The 14,245-nt window shown below is 44.3% G+C and overlaps 1 protein-coding gene across 6 annotated transcripts in view; it reads left to right on the forward strand.

Moving 5' to 3' along the window:
• NR2C2 (nuclear receptor subfamily 2 group C member 2) overlaps nucleotides 1–14,245 on the forward strand; it is a 91,253-nt gene that overhangs the window by 68,517 nt on the left and 8,491 nt on the right. For all 6 annotated transcript variants that reach the window (XM_021675780.2, XM_012472678.2, XM_012472697.2 and 3 more), the window contains 6 exons: nucleotides 970–1,117; nucleotides 1,881–1,974; nucleotides 6,308–6,441; nucleotides 8,378–8,555; nucleotides 11,027–11,148; nucleotides 13,301–13,440. In XM_021675780.2, coding sequence (XP_021531455.1) covers nucleotides 970–1,117; nucleotides 1,881–1,974; nucleotides 6,308–6,441; nucleotides 8,378–8,555; nucleotides 11,027–11,148; nucleotides 13,301–13,440 — 816 coding nt within the window. The remainder of the gene's footprint in view (nucleotides 1–969; nucleotides 1,118–1,880; nucleotides 1,975–6,307; nucleotides 6,442–8,377; nucleotides 8,556–11,026; nucleotides 11,149–13,300; nucleotides 13,441–14,245) is intronic.

The raw sequence follows: 14,245 nt of genomic DNA on the forward strand, positions 1-14,245 counted from the left end.
GTTTGCTAGTATGATATAAAATTGACACCCATTAAACAGTTTGCAGAAGCTATTCAGACTTGAGTTGGAAATTAGAAGGGTTCCTCTAGAAATTTTGCCATAGGAAAAGCACACATTAAGGGCCCACTTGAAGATGGGCATTTTTTTTTTTTTTTTTGAGATGGAGTCTCGCTCTGTCACCCAGGCTGGAGTGCAGTGGCGCCGCAATCTTGGCTCACTGCAGCCCACACCTCCCAAGTTCAAGCAATTCTTCCTGCCTCGGCCTCTCGAGTAGCTGGAATCACAGGTGCCCACGACCACACCTGGCTAAGTTTTCTATTTTTAGTAGAGACAGAGTTTTGCCATGTTGGCCAGGCTGGTCTCAAACTCCTAGCCTCAAGTGATCCACCTGGCTCAGCCTCCCAAAGTGCTAGGATTACAGGCATGAGCCACCATGCCCAGCCCAAAGATGGGCATTTCTTAATCCTTGGAAGGGTCTATTTTTTTAGGAGCATGAAGTAGAAACCAGCTGGGCACTTTGGCTCATGCCTTAATTTCAGCACTTTGGCAGGCTGGGGCCAGTGGATTGCTTGAACCCAGGAGTTTGAGTCCAGACTGAACAACATAATGAGGCTTCATCTCTACAAAAAAATTAAAAAGTAACAAAATAAATAATATGAAATTAATAAAATGGCCCAGAGGGCTCATGGGTGCTTCCACAGGCCACATAGGTGCTGTGCTGCAGTTTCTTAGCAGGGAGTACCACCCATCATGAGCTCTTTTTTATGCCTCTAGATTTGACATGGCATGGTTTGGCTTGATTCCTTTTCTCTGTCTGAAAAGTTCACTTTGAAGGCTGAGCTAGATGAATCTAGCACCAAAGCTTATCCTCCCTGTATTAACGGATTCGCTATAAAGAAAACCCCTTGCTTTACCACGAGGGATGTGGTTTTTATTCTCTAAACACAAATATTTATGTTGTGATTTAAGCTGTACAGAGTGAACGGAAGCCCTTCGATGTGCAACGGGAGAAACCAAGCAATTGTGCTGCTTCAACTGAGAAAATCTATATCCGGAAGGACCTGAGAAGTCCCCTGATAGCCACTCCCACGTTTGTGGCAGACAAAGATGGAGCAAGGTCAGTCCCTTGTTCTCACTGCAGTCATACTTTGCAGTTGATGGAGGAGGCACAGACGTGCCCCAGAATAGTCACTGATGTTGCTTCTCACCCACATGCCACAGCCTCCAGCCTTGTGTTGCTTAATCTTGCCCCTTCTGGAGTTGCTCAGTCACCAGTCACACCTCTGGACAGGCCTGAGGATGTCTGATTTACGGTGGAATCAGAACTTCGCCAAGCCTTGAATTCAGATTATGTCCTGTAATTTAGGCATCATTCATTCAGGAAAACAATTATTTTATAATTCAAGATTGGGGCTTTTCTGCAGTATAGACAAAAGGCCTAAGGTGAGATAAGGTCTCAGTGCTACAGTTAATTTGTACATTCTTTTTAATGTAATCTATTGAACTTACTTTAAAAGGAACAGAAAGAGGGGAAAACAAGAAATCCAAAATGTATCAGAGAGTTGAGGATGCCTTGCTGATTTTCTGAAAATCAAGTTAACTTTTCTTGGCAGAACGGCCACAGTCTGCAGTCATCCTGGAAAGCCCTGGGGGATGCATCTGCATTTCATCCTGTCTCAAGCTGTAAACGTGACTTTATGTACATCTCATTGCAGAGAGACAGGTGGGGGGATTGTTTAGTCACTAAGCGGCTGAGTCTAGTTAGAGCTTTTCTACTATTCAGACAGCTCCACAAATGTGGAGGGACAGGTAAATGCAGCATGATCATACTGTGCATAAAATGTTGGAAGCTACTCTGGGTTTCTTTATGTCTTAAATAGACAAACAGGTCTTCTTGATCCAGGGATGCTTGTGAACATCCAGCAGCCTTTGATACGTGAGGATGGTACAGTTCTCCTGGCCACGGATTCTAAGGTGACGTTCTCTACTCATGCTTCTTTCTCTCATCCTTTATGCTGACATTATAGGCTGCTGCCCTAACTATGTGCACCACCTTCTTTCTGGCCTTCAGAGACCACATCAAAAGTGTGACTTGCATCACAGTCTCCTCCTTGTTGCGATAGCTATCTTGGGATTTGTTTTAGAGATGCCGATGGCTTTTCAGAAACCTCAGTCAGGGCTGGCTGGTCATAGTGACTGTAACATGTCAGTCTAGATGTCAATTTAGTGGACATTCTGTGGTTCTCTTTTCTATTATGGTTTTCTTTTTCTCTTATACACGTTGGCAAACTACTGGCATACCAAGCAAAGAGCTACTTAGATGGCCTTTTTGCAAAAGCCCCGGGTTCCTTTTTATTAGATGATCTTCAGGACCAAGTTCAGCCAAGAATCTGACAATTTCAAGTCAGTCATAGGGATTTAACTTGTGGACAGAGATGTTTGTCAATTTTCACAGAACTCATTGATTTTCTCGTTGTGGTACTCCCAATGTAAACCAAGTAAGGAAGTAGTAGCAGCAAACCTCAACTCTAAAGAGGGTGACTTGGTAATTGAGAACACTGGCATTGCTGCGACCATTAGAACCAGAGCAAAGCCTGCAGGCTTCCTTCTCATCTGTTCACATTCTCATTTATGGGTGCACTCAGGGCGTTACAGGGCATCCTCTTTTGGGAAAGAGAAGACAAAATTTAGAGCCCTTGCCTGTCATGGAGAGCTGACCTGCATGCTTTGGTCTTCAGGGTGGGCTTTGCACCTCCTGTTTTGGGCAGGGGCCACATGGATCATGGGAGCCGATGGATCACGTGGGTTTAGGTTATCACCAGCACTCATTCTGGAACAGTGGCTCTGACTGTAACGTCAAATGCAAAGAAAGCGTAAGCCTGAAAATAAGGCCCAGATAACCTTAAAAACAGATTACCAAGAGATTCACAGCAGCCATTCTGTTGGGCCATCCACACAGAGACTGGGAATGAGAACCAAGACTCCAGAGCTGGCTAGACCTGGAGTCTCAGTCTGGCACTGTTCTTGGTACCCAGGTGCTTCTTTCCTGTACTTACAAATTTCTCGGTACACAGTGAGCATTCGATAAATGTTAACGGTTTGGAATTAGTTATTGTCGCTTTGGAGGAGAGTGAACGCAAACTTGTATGGTATTTCAGGAATCAAGAGAGAGTTTCAGAGGCAGAATTGTGTCCTACCCCATTCCTTCCTGCGTACAGTGGAAACAACAGTAACCCCCACAGAAGTTTGATATGACTAATAAAACATATGCAAAGCACCTAAAGGAAGCTACTTTCAGAAATTGTTTTCCAATTTTTCTTTGAAATATTTATACATTTAAAATAATTTACAATGAAGGAAGTACAGTGCTATTACAGAGCTCCCACTTAGCCTTCACCCAGGTCCTCCCAGTGGTTATGTCATACATACATACCTAGGATACAGTATCACAACTAGGACATTGTCTTTGGTACAAACTATATGTATTGTTTTATGTCTTTTTTATATTTCATTCTTGTTCAACTTTATTTCCTTCAACATACCTTTCTATTATGAGGATCTTACAGCAGTTGCATAATATTCTATGTCTCTGTTGTGATTTATTAATCATTTCTGTTTATGACCTTTTCTACTGATCCTAGGTTTTCACTTTTATAATCAAGACACAACCTTGTGTATACATTATCTTGGTTTGAGTGTATCTCGGGCTTTCTTTTCTAAGACAGTGTCTTGCTCTGTTGCCCAAGCTGGAGTACAATGGTATGATTTTGGCTCATTGCAACCTCTACCTCCCAGGGTCAAGTGATCCTCTCACCTCAGCCTCCTAAGTAGCTGGGACCATAGGTGCACACCACCACGCCTGGCTAATTTTTTGTATTTCTTTGTAGAGACGGGGTTTCACCATGTTGCCCAGTCTGGTCTTGAACTCCTGGACTCAAGCAATTCACCCATCTCAGCCTCCCAAAGTGCTGGGATTACAGGCATAAGCCATTGCCCCTGGCTTTCTTTTTTAATTGAAATATAACTCACATACCATAATACTCACCCTTTTAATGTATAATGTAGTGGTTTTTAGTATACTTACAAGGTTGTACAACCATCCCCACTACATAATTTTAGAATATTTTCATCACCTCAGAAGAAACCGTGAACCCTACTATGTAGTCACCCCTCCTCCCCCACTCTTCTCAAACCTGCCAACCGCTAATCTGCTTTCTGACTTGATGGTTTTGTCAACTCTGTACATTTTGTATAAAAGAAGTCATACAATATATGGTCTTTTGTGACTGGCTTTTCACTCAGCTTAATGTTTTTAAGGGTCATCATGGTGTAGCATGTATCAGTACTTAATTCCTTTTTATTGCCAAATAATATATCTTTTTTTAAGGCGGAGTTTTGCTCGTTTCCCTGGCTGGAGTGCAGTGGTACGACTTCAGCTCATTGCAGCCTCCACCTCCCAGGTTCAAATGATTCTCCTGCCTCAGCCTTTAGAGTAGCTGGGATTACAGGCATGTGCCACCACGCCCAGCTAATTTTGTGTGTATTGTTTTGTGACAGAGTCTTGCTCTGTCGCCCAGGCTGGAATGTAATAGCACAATCTCAGCTCACTGCAACCTCAGCCTCCCAGGTTCAAGCGAGTCTTCTGCCTCAGCCTTCTGAGTAGCTGAGATTACAGGCATGTGCCACCACCCCTGACTAATTTTTGTATTTTTAGTAGAGACAGGGTTTCACCATGTTGATCAGCCTGGTCTCAAACTCCAGACCTCATGATCCACCCGCCTCGGCCTCCCAAAGTACTAGGATTACAGGCATGACCCACCACAGCCAGCCAATTTTGTGTTTTTAGTAGAGACAAGGTTTCACCATGTTTGTCAGGCTGGGCTCAAACTCCTGACCTCAGGTGATCCTGCCCACCTGGCCTCCCAAAGTGCTGGGATTACAGGTGTGAGCCACTGGGCCCAGCCTAATAATATACCTTTGTATGACTATACCACATTGTATTTATCCATTAGTCAACTGATGGACATTTGTGTTGTACAACTTTACATTCTCACCAACTGTGTATGAAGGTTCTGATTTCTCCACATCCTTGCCAACACTTGTTATTGTCCATCTTTTTGATTGTAGCCATCCCAGTGGATGTGAAGTGGTATGTCATTGTGATTTTTATTTGCATTTCTCACGATGTTGAGCATCTTTTCATATGCTTATGGCCTGTTTATATATCTTCTTTGGAGAGATGTCTGTTATCTTTGGGTTTTTTGTTGTTGCTTTGTTTTGTTTTGTTTTTGAGACAGGGTCTCTGTCTGCCTGCTAGGCTGGAGTGCAGCGGCACAGTCATGGCTCAGTGCAGCCTTGACTTTCTGAGTTCAAGTGACCCTTCCATTTCAGCTTCCTGAGTAGCTGGGACCACAGGCACACACGACCATGCCTGGCTAATTTTTTTTTACTTTTTGTAGAGACAGGGCCTTGCCATGTTGCTCAGGCTGGTCTCGAACTCTTGCGCTCAAGTGATCTTCTGCTTCAGCCTCCTAAAGTGCTCTTCCCCCTCTCCCCTCCCCTTTTTTTTTTTTTTTCAATTTTTTTAAATTAGAGATGGAATCTCTGTCGCCCAGGCGACAACCTCCGCCTCCTGGATTCAAGTGATTCTCCTGTCTCAGCCTCCCAAGTACCTGGGGTTACAGGCACCCACCACCATGCTGTGCTAATATTTGCATTTTTAGTAGAGACAGGGTTTCACTGTGTTCACCAGGCTGGTCTTAAACTCTTGACCTCAGGTGATCAACCTGCCTCAGCCTCCCAGAGTGCTGGGATTACAGGTATGAGCCACTGTGCCCAGTTTCGTTTTCCATTTTTAAATTGGGTTATTTGTCTTTTTATTATTGTTAGAGTTCCTTAGAAGTTCTGGTTACTAAACCATTAGACATATGGTTTAGTATGTCTAATGACCATTAAACATTTGTCAACAAATGTTTTCTCTCATTCTGTGAGTTGTCCTTTTGTTTTGTTTTGTGGGTTGTCTTTGACTTTCTTGACAATTTCTTTTGAAGCACAACAGCTTTAATTTTAGTGAAGTTTAGTTTGTTTTTCTTCTGTCATTTTTGTCACATATATAGATTTGTGTAAATACTACCACACCAAGATACAGAAATGTTACATCACCAAAAAGATCTTCCTCATGTTGCCCCTTTGTAGTCACACTCCCCTCGAAGCTGTTTGTCAACAAACATTATAACTTCATTGGCCTGAGAGTAATTTGCATATGTGTGTTCATTTTAATGTTAGTATTTTATTTTTTGTTTAATAGGCTGAAACAAGCCAGGGAGCTCTGGGCACACTGGCAAATGTAGTGACCTCCCTTGCCAACCTAAGTGAATCCTTGAACAACGGTGACACTTCAGAAATCCAACCAGAGGACCAGTCTGCAAGTGAGATTACTCGGTATGAGCCTATGAGAGTGGAGGCCCCGCTCCTGGCCTGCACACCCTCCCTATATTATGAGGGTGGAAAACAGCATTTTGCTACCTATGCTATATTTAACCAAGGATGAAAAAATCATTACAGTGACCCTGCACATCTGTCTTCTTTCAGATTTTAACTATGGGAACATAGACCCACTTAATGTTATACAGTATAAAACAGTCCAAACCATGGAAAAGGAAATTGAGTAAATCAGTAGAAGTATGTTGATAACTGTTTCAGTGGACAGCAGTTATTTGTCTTAATTACTGTTTAATAATGCATCTGCATATTAAGAGTTCATTCCCTTTCCTACTTTTAACATACACATTATATATATATATATATATGTATGTATACTGGGATTATATATATATATATATATATATATATATATATGTGTGTGTATGTATTTTAAATAGAGATGGGATCTTGCCATGTTGCCCGGGCTGGTCTAGAACTCCTGGGCTCAAGTGATCTTCCCACCTTAGCCTCCCAAAGTGCTGGGATTACAGGCGTGTGCCACCACGCCCAGCCCTCATATATATTTGTTTCTGAGTAGTGAATTCAGAGCTTAATTCTACCAAGGTAACTACATTGATAGTGGCTGATAAATAGCATGAGCCAGTGCCAGATATCAATAACTGCTGCTAAGGATGTTTCTTCTCTGCAGTTTGGCTCTTGTGCTCTGCTCCTAACATGCCAGACCCGCCACATACAGAGGTGGAGACTAACAAGTGTTCCAGTCCTTTGTTCACTGTGGTCTGATAACAAATAAGATCTAGGTCCAGTGGAAAGAGGGTGGGATTTGAATTAGGTAGAATTCTGGTTCTGCCACTTACTATATGGATGGTCTTGGAAAAGGTGTTTGACAACTTAAGGTCAACATTAACATCTGTAAAATGGAAGAGAATTTTTACTTTTGGAGGGTACTTGTGAAAAATAGAAATTGGGCCTGGGTGCAGTGGCTTATGGCCACAATCCCAGCACTTATAGAAGCTGAGACAAGAGGATTGCTTGATCCCAGGAGTTTGAGACTAGCCTGGGTCAATGTAGTGAGACCCCATCTTTGAAGAAGTAAGTAAATAAATAAATAAATATAAATTGCCCATGAAGTTAGATAATATATAGCTCAGTACCTAAGGTAATGTGTAGATAATATATTGAGCTTTCATTGTTTGCCGGGCACAGTGGCTCACTTGGGTAATCCCAGCACTTTGGGAGGCAAGGGGGTGGATCACTTGAGGTCAGAAGTTCTAGACCAGCCTGGCCAACATAGTGAAACCCTATCTCTACTAAAAATACAAAAAAATTGGCCAAATGCCAGGGCTTACGTCTGTAATCCAGCCCTTTGGGAGGCTAAGGCAGGTGGATCACCTGCGGTCAAGAGTTTGAGACCAGCCTGGCCAATATAGTGACACCCCGTCTCTACAAAAAATACAAAAAAAAATTAGTCAGGCGTGGTGGCATGCGCCTATAGTCCCAGCTACTTGAGAGGCTAAGGCAGGAGAATCGCTTAAACCCGGAATGTGGAAGTTGCAGTGAGACAAGATCCCATCACTGCACTTCAGCCTGGGTGACAGAACAAGACTCAGTCTCTAAAAAATGAAAAAAAATTAGCTGGGTGTGGTTGCCTGTGCCTGTAGTCCCAGCTACTCAGGAGGCTGAGGCATGAGAATTGCTTGAAGCCAGGAGGTGGAGCCTGCAGTAAGCTGAGATCCTGCTACTGCACTCCAGCCTCTCTGCTATCTCTAAACAAATAAATAGGAAGCTTTCATTGTTAGTGTTTCCCTCACCAGGTAGAATTTAATTATCTTTTCCCATTGTAGTTTTTCTAAATCATATCTTAGCTAAAAGATATGTTCCCCCTAAAAGCTGTAGATTCACAACACTTCCAATGCTTCATTTTTGCTCACAGGGCATTTGATACCTTAGCTAAAGCACTTAATACTACAGACAGCTCCTCTTCTCCAAGCCTGGCAGATGGGATAGACACCAGTGGAGGAGGGAGCATTCATGTCATCAGCAGAGACCAGTCGACACCCATCATTGAGGTTGAAGGCCCTCTCCTTTCAGACACACACGTCACATTTAAGGTGAGTGGATTCAGCCTAACCATGTGCCCCCAACCTGCTGGGGGAAAGGTTCTGTACCAAAGCTGGTCTGCAGTTTTAAAAATCAAACCTTGGACGCCGGGCATGCTGGCTCACACGTGTAATCCCAGGACTTTGGGAGGTGGAGGTGGGTAGATCACAAGGTCAAGAGATCAAGACCATCCTGGCCAACATGGTGAAACCCTGTCTCTACTAAAAATATAAAAATTACCTGGGCATGGTGGTGCGTGCCTGTAGTCCCAGCTACTCGGGAGGCTGAAGCAGGAGAATCGCTTGAACCCAGGAGGCGGAGGTTTCAGTGAGCCAAGATCACACCACTTTACCATCCCAGCCTGGGCAACAGAGCAAGACTTCATCTCAAAAAAAAAAAAAAAAAAAATTCAAACCTTGGGGCCAGGCGCAGTGACTCACACCTATAATCCCAACACTTTGGGAGGCCAAGGCACAGAGATCACTTAATCACTTAAGGTCAGGAGTTCAAGACCAGCCTGCCCAACATGGTGAAATCACATCTCTACTAAAACTACAAAAATTAGCCGGTCATGGAGGCACACGCCTGCAGTCCCACCTACTCGGGAGGCTGAGGCATGAGAATTGCTTGAACCCAGGAGGCAGAGGTTGCAGTGAGCCAAGATTGTGCCACTGCACTCCAGCCTGGGTGACAAGAGTGAAACTCTGTATCAAAAAATAAATAAAAATTAAACCTTGGAGTGAGCTCACCTGCGAACTGTGGCATTTGACATTATGACTTCAAGCTGGATCTTGTGTTCCAGAATGAATAGTCCCATTATGAAGCATTTTCACTTGTCTTTTGCTCACAGTGCCATTTGTTTCTGAAGGTAACTCTGAAGAGGCGTGGCCCATCATTGCTAAGACAGGCTGACATAGTGGTAACTACTGAGGGTAACTGCTACTCTGACTGCTCTGTCACTGCCTTTCTGTGACAGTCTGGCTGCCCCATGGGCTCAGACAGGCACTTTTGTCTCTTCTCTGTGTCATAGAAACGCTCATATAAAATCTACAACAAGCAGGCAGCCAGCCATTGATCCTGACTACTATGCCCTCTAGAGCCACAGAAAGCAGATCCCTTGAAGAGTGCTGTTAAAGCCTCGCGGGTCTTCCTCGTGCTCTCTTTCACTGGTCTTGCTTTTTCTACAGGACATTCAGAGGGCACCTGAAGCCCTCAGTCTCTAGGTCTCCAGACTGCTGAGTCTTCCTAATTCCCCAATATTTTTTTTTTTAACAAATACTCATTTAGTCTGAAGTGTAGTGATGTAGTCATGGCTCGCTATAACCTCAAACTCCTGGGCTTGAACTCCTGGGCTCAAGTGACCCTCCTGCCTCAGTCTCCCAAGTAGCTAGGACTACAGGCATGCACCACCATGCCCAGCTAATTTTTATTTATATTTTTTTTAGAGACAGGGTTCTCAATATGTTGCCCAAGCTGGTCTCAAACACTTGGCCTCAAGCAATCCTCCCGCTTTGGCCTCCAAAAGTGCTGGGATTACAGGCAAGAGCCACTGCGCCTGACCCAGTATTTTTTACTAGAGTAACTTAGGAAGTTATGTCCCTGCTCCCAGTTTACCAAAGGTACCTAAGAAACAGGTCACCAGTACAATTCCAGCTTCAAAGGCATTGGAGCCCCTTCTAGACAATGGAATTCCTGGAGCCTAGCCCAACATTCTAATCATGGGATATCATTCTCCTACCACAAGAGCTGCTTAGCTCTTGCTCACTGCTATCTTAAGACCATCTACCAAAATGCCTGCTAGCCCATGAAGTTGGCCCATTACCCAGATTTATTTTTTATTTTATTTTTATTTTTTTGAGACTGAGTCTCACTCTGTCACCCATGTTGGAGTGCAGTGGTACGATCTTGGTTCACCACAACCTCTGCCTCCCAGGTTCAAGCGATTCTCCTGCCTCAGCCTCCCAAGTAGCTGGGATTATAGGCGCACACCACCACACTTGGCTAATTTTTATATTTTTAGTAGAGATGGGGTTTCACTATGTTGGCCAGGCTGGTCTCAAACTCCTGACCTCAAGTGATCTGCCTGCCTCAGCCTCCCAAAATACTGGGATTATAGGCATGAACCACTGCACCTGGCCCCTATTCTCCAGATTTAATTTAGACCTTAATCTATGGCTCAAAATGGAGTTGCCATAGAACAAATAAGAGTTTAGCTGAGGTAAGACTTGAGGAGTATGTTTTTGTGTGAGTTGGCTGGGAAGATCACCTTAGGCTTATGGACCACATTCCAAGGCCCATTAGACCCTTAGTTCACTGAGCAAGAAGACATGGGGAGTCCATGCAAGCCCCTACTGCAGGGGACTTTACATAGAGTGACTCTAGATGCCACTGTTATTGAAGCATGACAGGGATACATGTTGACAGACAAAGGCATCACCTGTCCTTCCTTCACCTCCTGTGCCATGTGCCTTCTCTTTTCCAGCTTACAATGCCCAGCCCAATGCCAGAGTACCTCAATGTGCACTACATCTGTGAGTCTGCGTCCCGTCTGCTTTTCCTTTCAATGCACTGGGCTCGGTCAATCCCAGCCTTTCAGGCACTTGGGTAAGTGGCCACTTTTCTCTGCATGTATCCTTGGGCGAGGGCCTTCCTCTCCCTAGGAATGACCTGGAAGAACTCTGAGGGCCCTTCTTCTAGTTTGACTGTTCCTATAATCTCATTCAAAGGACCCTGAGTTTCTTACTAAGTATAGTTAGTGGACTGGTAACAGGGTTAGCAGTTGCCAGTTCTGCAATGTTCCTTAAACCTTTATGGAGTCTCCTACGTGTACACCAAGGATTTGGTGCTGGGAGCTGGGGATAGAGAAGAATGTAGAAGGCAAGTGTAGTCCCTCGCACTGTGCTATGCACAGTGTGACTCTCAAACTGAAGCCAGGTCAGGAACTGTGCCTAGCTTTCATAAAATGAATGTGAATCAGCTGTTTCCTCAAACACTGATTTACATTCTCACACAAGCCACAGTGCCAACCGGCACATTGAGTAGTACAGACCCTGGTGTCATCTCTGCAGGAAGCCCCCCTTTTCTTGCTTTCTTGAGTACTACTTGTGTTTATTTCTCCTCTAAATCCCAACATTGGCTCTGCCAATGTGCCAAGTGCTGTGTAGCTGGTGTAACTGCCACCATGCCATCAGGTGGCTGGCAGTCTGGATGAAAGATAAGTAACCATATAAAAATGGAAATACTGTGAGAGTTAATGCATACTGCAGAGTAACCATCCTTAGGTAACATGTGGAAACACTAGAATGGAGGGCAGGGTTGTCTAATAGTTTACACTATTGGGTTTGGGGCAAACAGACCTGGTTATCGGGCCATAAGAATAGCCCTTGTCAGCTATGTGGCCTTGTGCAAGTCACTGTACCTCTCTGAGCCTCGTTTCTCATTGTAGAATCCTGCATGGGTTTAAGATCTATAAAGCTCTTAACCCAGTGCCTGGCACGCAAGGGACTCAGCAGAAGGCAGTGTGGTTCTGTGGTCAGGTGGTATGGGACACGTCCTAAGTATTTGTCAGAATGGTCACCTCCTTCCATTATTAAAGAAAAGGCAGACAGAATTATCTCATTCTCCAGGGAGAACTAGACAGGTAATGACTGCTAAACAAGTATTAGGAGTTTCATTGTTAGCTCTTTGGAGAATAGCGTACCCCTTGCTACCATGTGGTAGGTGGTGTAACTTCAGGCAGTTGTTTTTTTATAACACCACAGTCTACAGTTATTAGTACTGGTAGGTACCTGAGATTTTTTAACTGGAGTTAAAATGTGGTCCACCCACTGCCCTGAGTATACTTTTTCTAGCTGGGTAATTTGGAACTTCCTCCAAGTTTCTCAGTCTGGGCTAGATAAAATGTGCTACCACATTTAAAGTGGTTTTAGTTACATTTCATGTACTGTTTTTCATAAGTTAGTGTCCAGGGCATTGATCATAGTAAAATGCTAGACGTACATCTGGGGCATTTGGGAGTGGCACAGTGCAGTAGCCCTGGTTCTCACTGCCCTCCTGTGGCTGGGCCACCCTTCAGGCAACTGGAGAAAACAGCCTTGTCAAGACAGCCCAGTTTCTCTGACCTCCTGAAATCTTGAGACAGGTGAGGGAATGCCATTTGGGGGTTTCTGAGAATAAGGATGTAGTGTTTTATGATATGCCAACCTTGCTGACTAACCTGAGTAGAATTTAGCCAGGGCAGGGCTGGAAGTGGCTTAACTGGACCCCCATTCTCCCTGCTTCAGTCTCAGCTCCAGCACAGAGCCTGCCTCCTGCCCTACAAGGTTTGCAGGGTATGTTTCTGCCCTTCAGAATCTGTACTCAGCTCAGTCTTTTGATCCCTGCAGCCTCTTATGACCTGGGGTGAAGGACCTAAGTAAGTGATACCATCTCCTGGAGCAGAGCCAAGCCAGGATGCTGAGGCTTTAGAAGGCTGTAGGAAATGATGGTTTCGCCATACCTATTAAAATTTCTTATTATTTAAGTCTAAAGAATGTTTTTTAAGAGAATAGTTGATTATCAGAAAAACTTTAGTTACAACATTCATAGACTTAGTTATAGACTTCATCATTTTCTTGGAGAATGATCCTGAATAGCACTTCAGCAAATACTTGCTCAATTCACCTGTTTGGGAAATGCTGGGACTTATCCTGCATGCCCCACAACCTTGGAGAAATGCCAACATATACCACACTCAGCCTCATCTCTATATCCCCAGGCAGGACTGCAACACCAGCCTGGTGCGGGCCTGCTGGAATGAGCTCTTCACCCTCGGCCTGGCCCAGTGTGCCCAGGTCATGAGTCTCTCCACCATCCTAGCTGCCATCGTCAACCACCTGCAGAACAGCATCCAGGAAGGTAGGGTCCAGGGACTTGGGGCTGGGGTGTGTCTTGGTCCAGCCTGGTGGCCATGGAGCAGAGCCCAGCCCTGGTTGGAGGCCCATGTCAAAGACACCTTTGTTGACCCAGGCTGGCACCATAGCATACTGGCTAGCCTCAGCATCCCACAGTATCCATAGGCTGAGAGTAATTTGACTTTTAAGTTATGGAACCTTTGGACTGGGCGCAGTGGCTCATACCTGTAATCCTTTGTTAGGTCAGGCAGGAGGATTACTTGAGCCCAGGAGTTTGAGACCAGCCTGGGCAACATAACAAGACCTTGTCTCTCAAAAAATACAAAACATTAGCCAGGCCTGGTGGCATCTGTCTGTAGTCCCAGATACTCAGGAGGCTGAGGCAGGAGGATTGCTTGAGTCCAGAGTTTGAGGCCATGGTGAGTTGTGATCATGCCATGTACTCCAGCCTGGGTAACAGAGCAAGAGCCCACCTCAATGAATGAATGAATCAATCAATGTTATAGGACCCTTACCAGTCAGAATATGTAACTTTCTGCCAGACTGCACTCTTCATACAATTAATATGAAGAAAAAATGGAAAAGGTCAGTTTTTTGATAGGCATTTAGTAGTGATCTTTTCAGAATAATCACAGCTGATATTTTCATCTTCATTGATAGGTTACTTTTCTCATGTATAATAGTTCAAAGATCCTCACAACCCTATAAAATAGGGACTATTACCTCATTTTTCCATATGGAGGAACTGAGGCCCTGATAAGGTCCCTGGCTTGCTCCAAATGAAACAGTAAGTACAAAAACTAGGGCAC

The sequence above is a fragment of the Aotus nancymaae genome, unplaced genomic scaffold (assembly GCF_030222135.1).
Source record: "Aotus nancymaae isolate 86718 unplaced genomic scaffold, 86718_ANA_hifiasm-v0.15.2.pri h1tg000046l, whole genome shotgun sequence".
Classification (NCBI taxonomy): Eukaryota; Metazoa; Chordata; class Mammalia; order Primates; family Aotidae; genus Aotus; species Aotus nancymaae.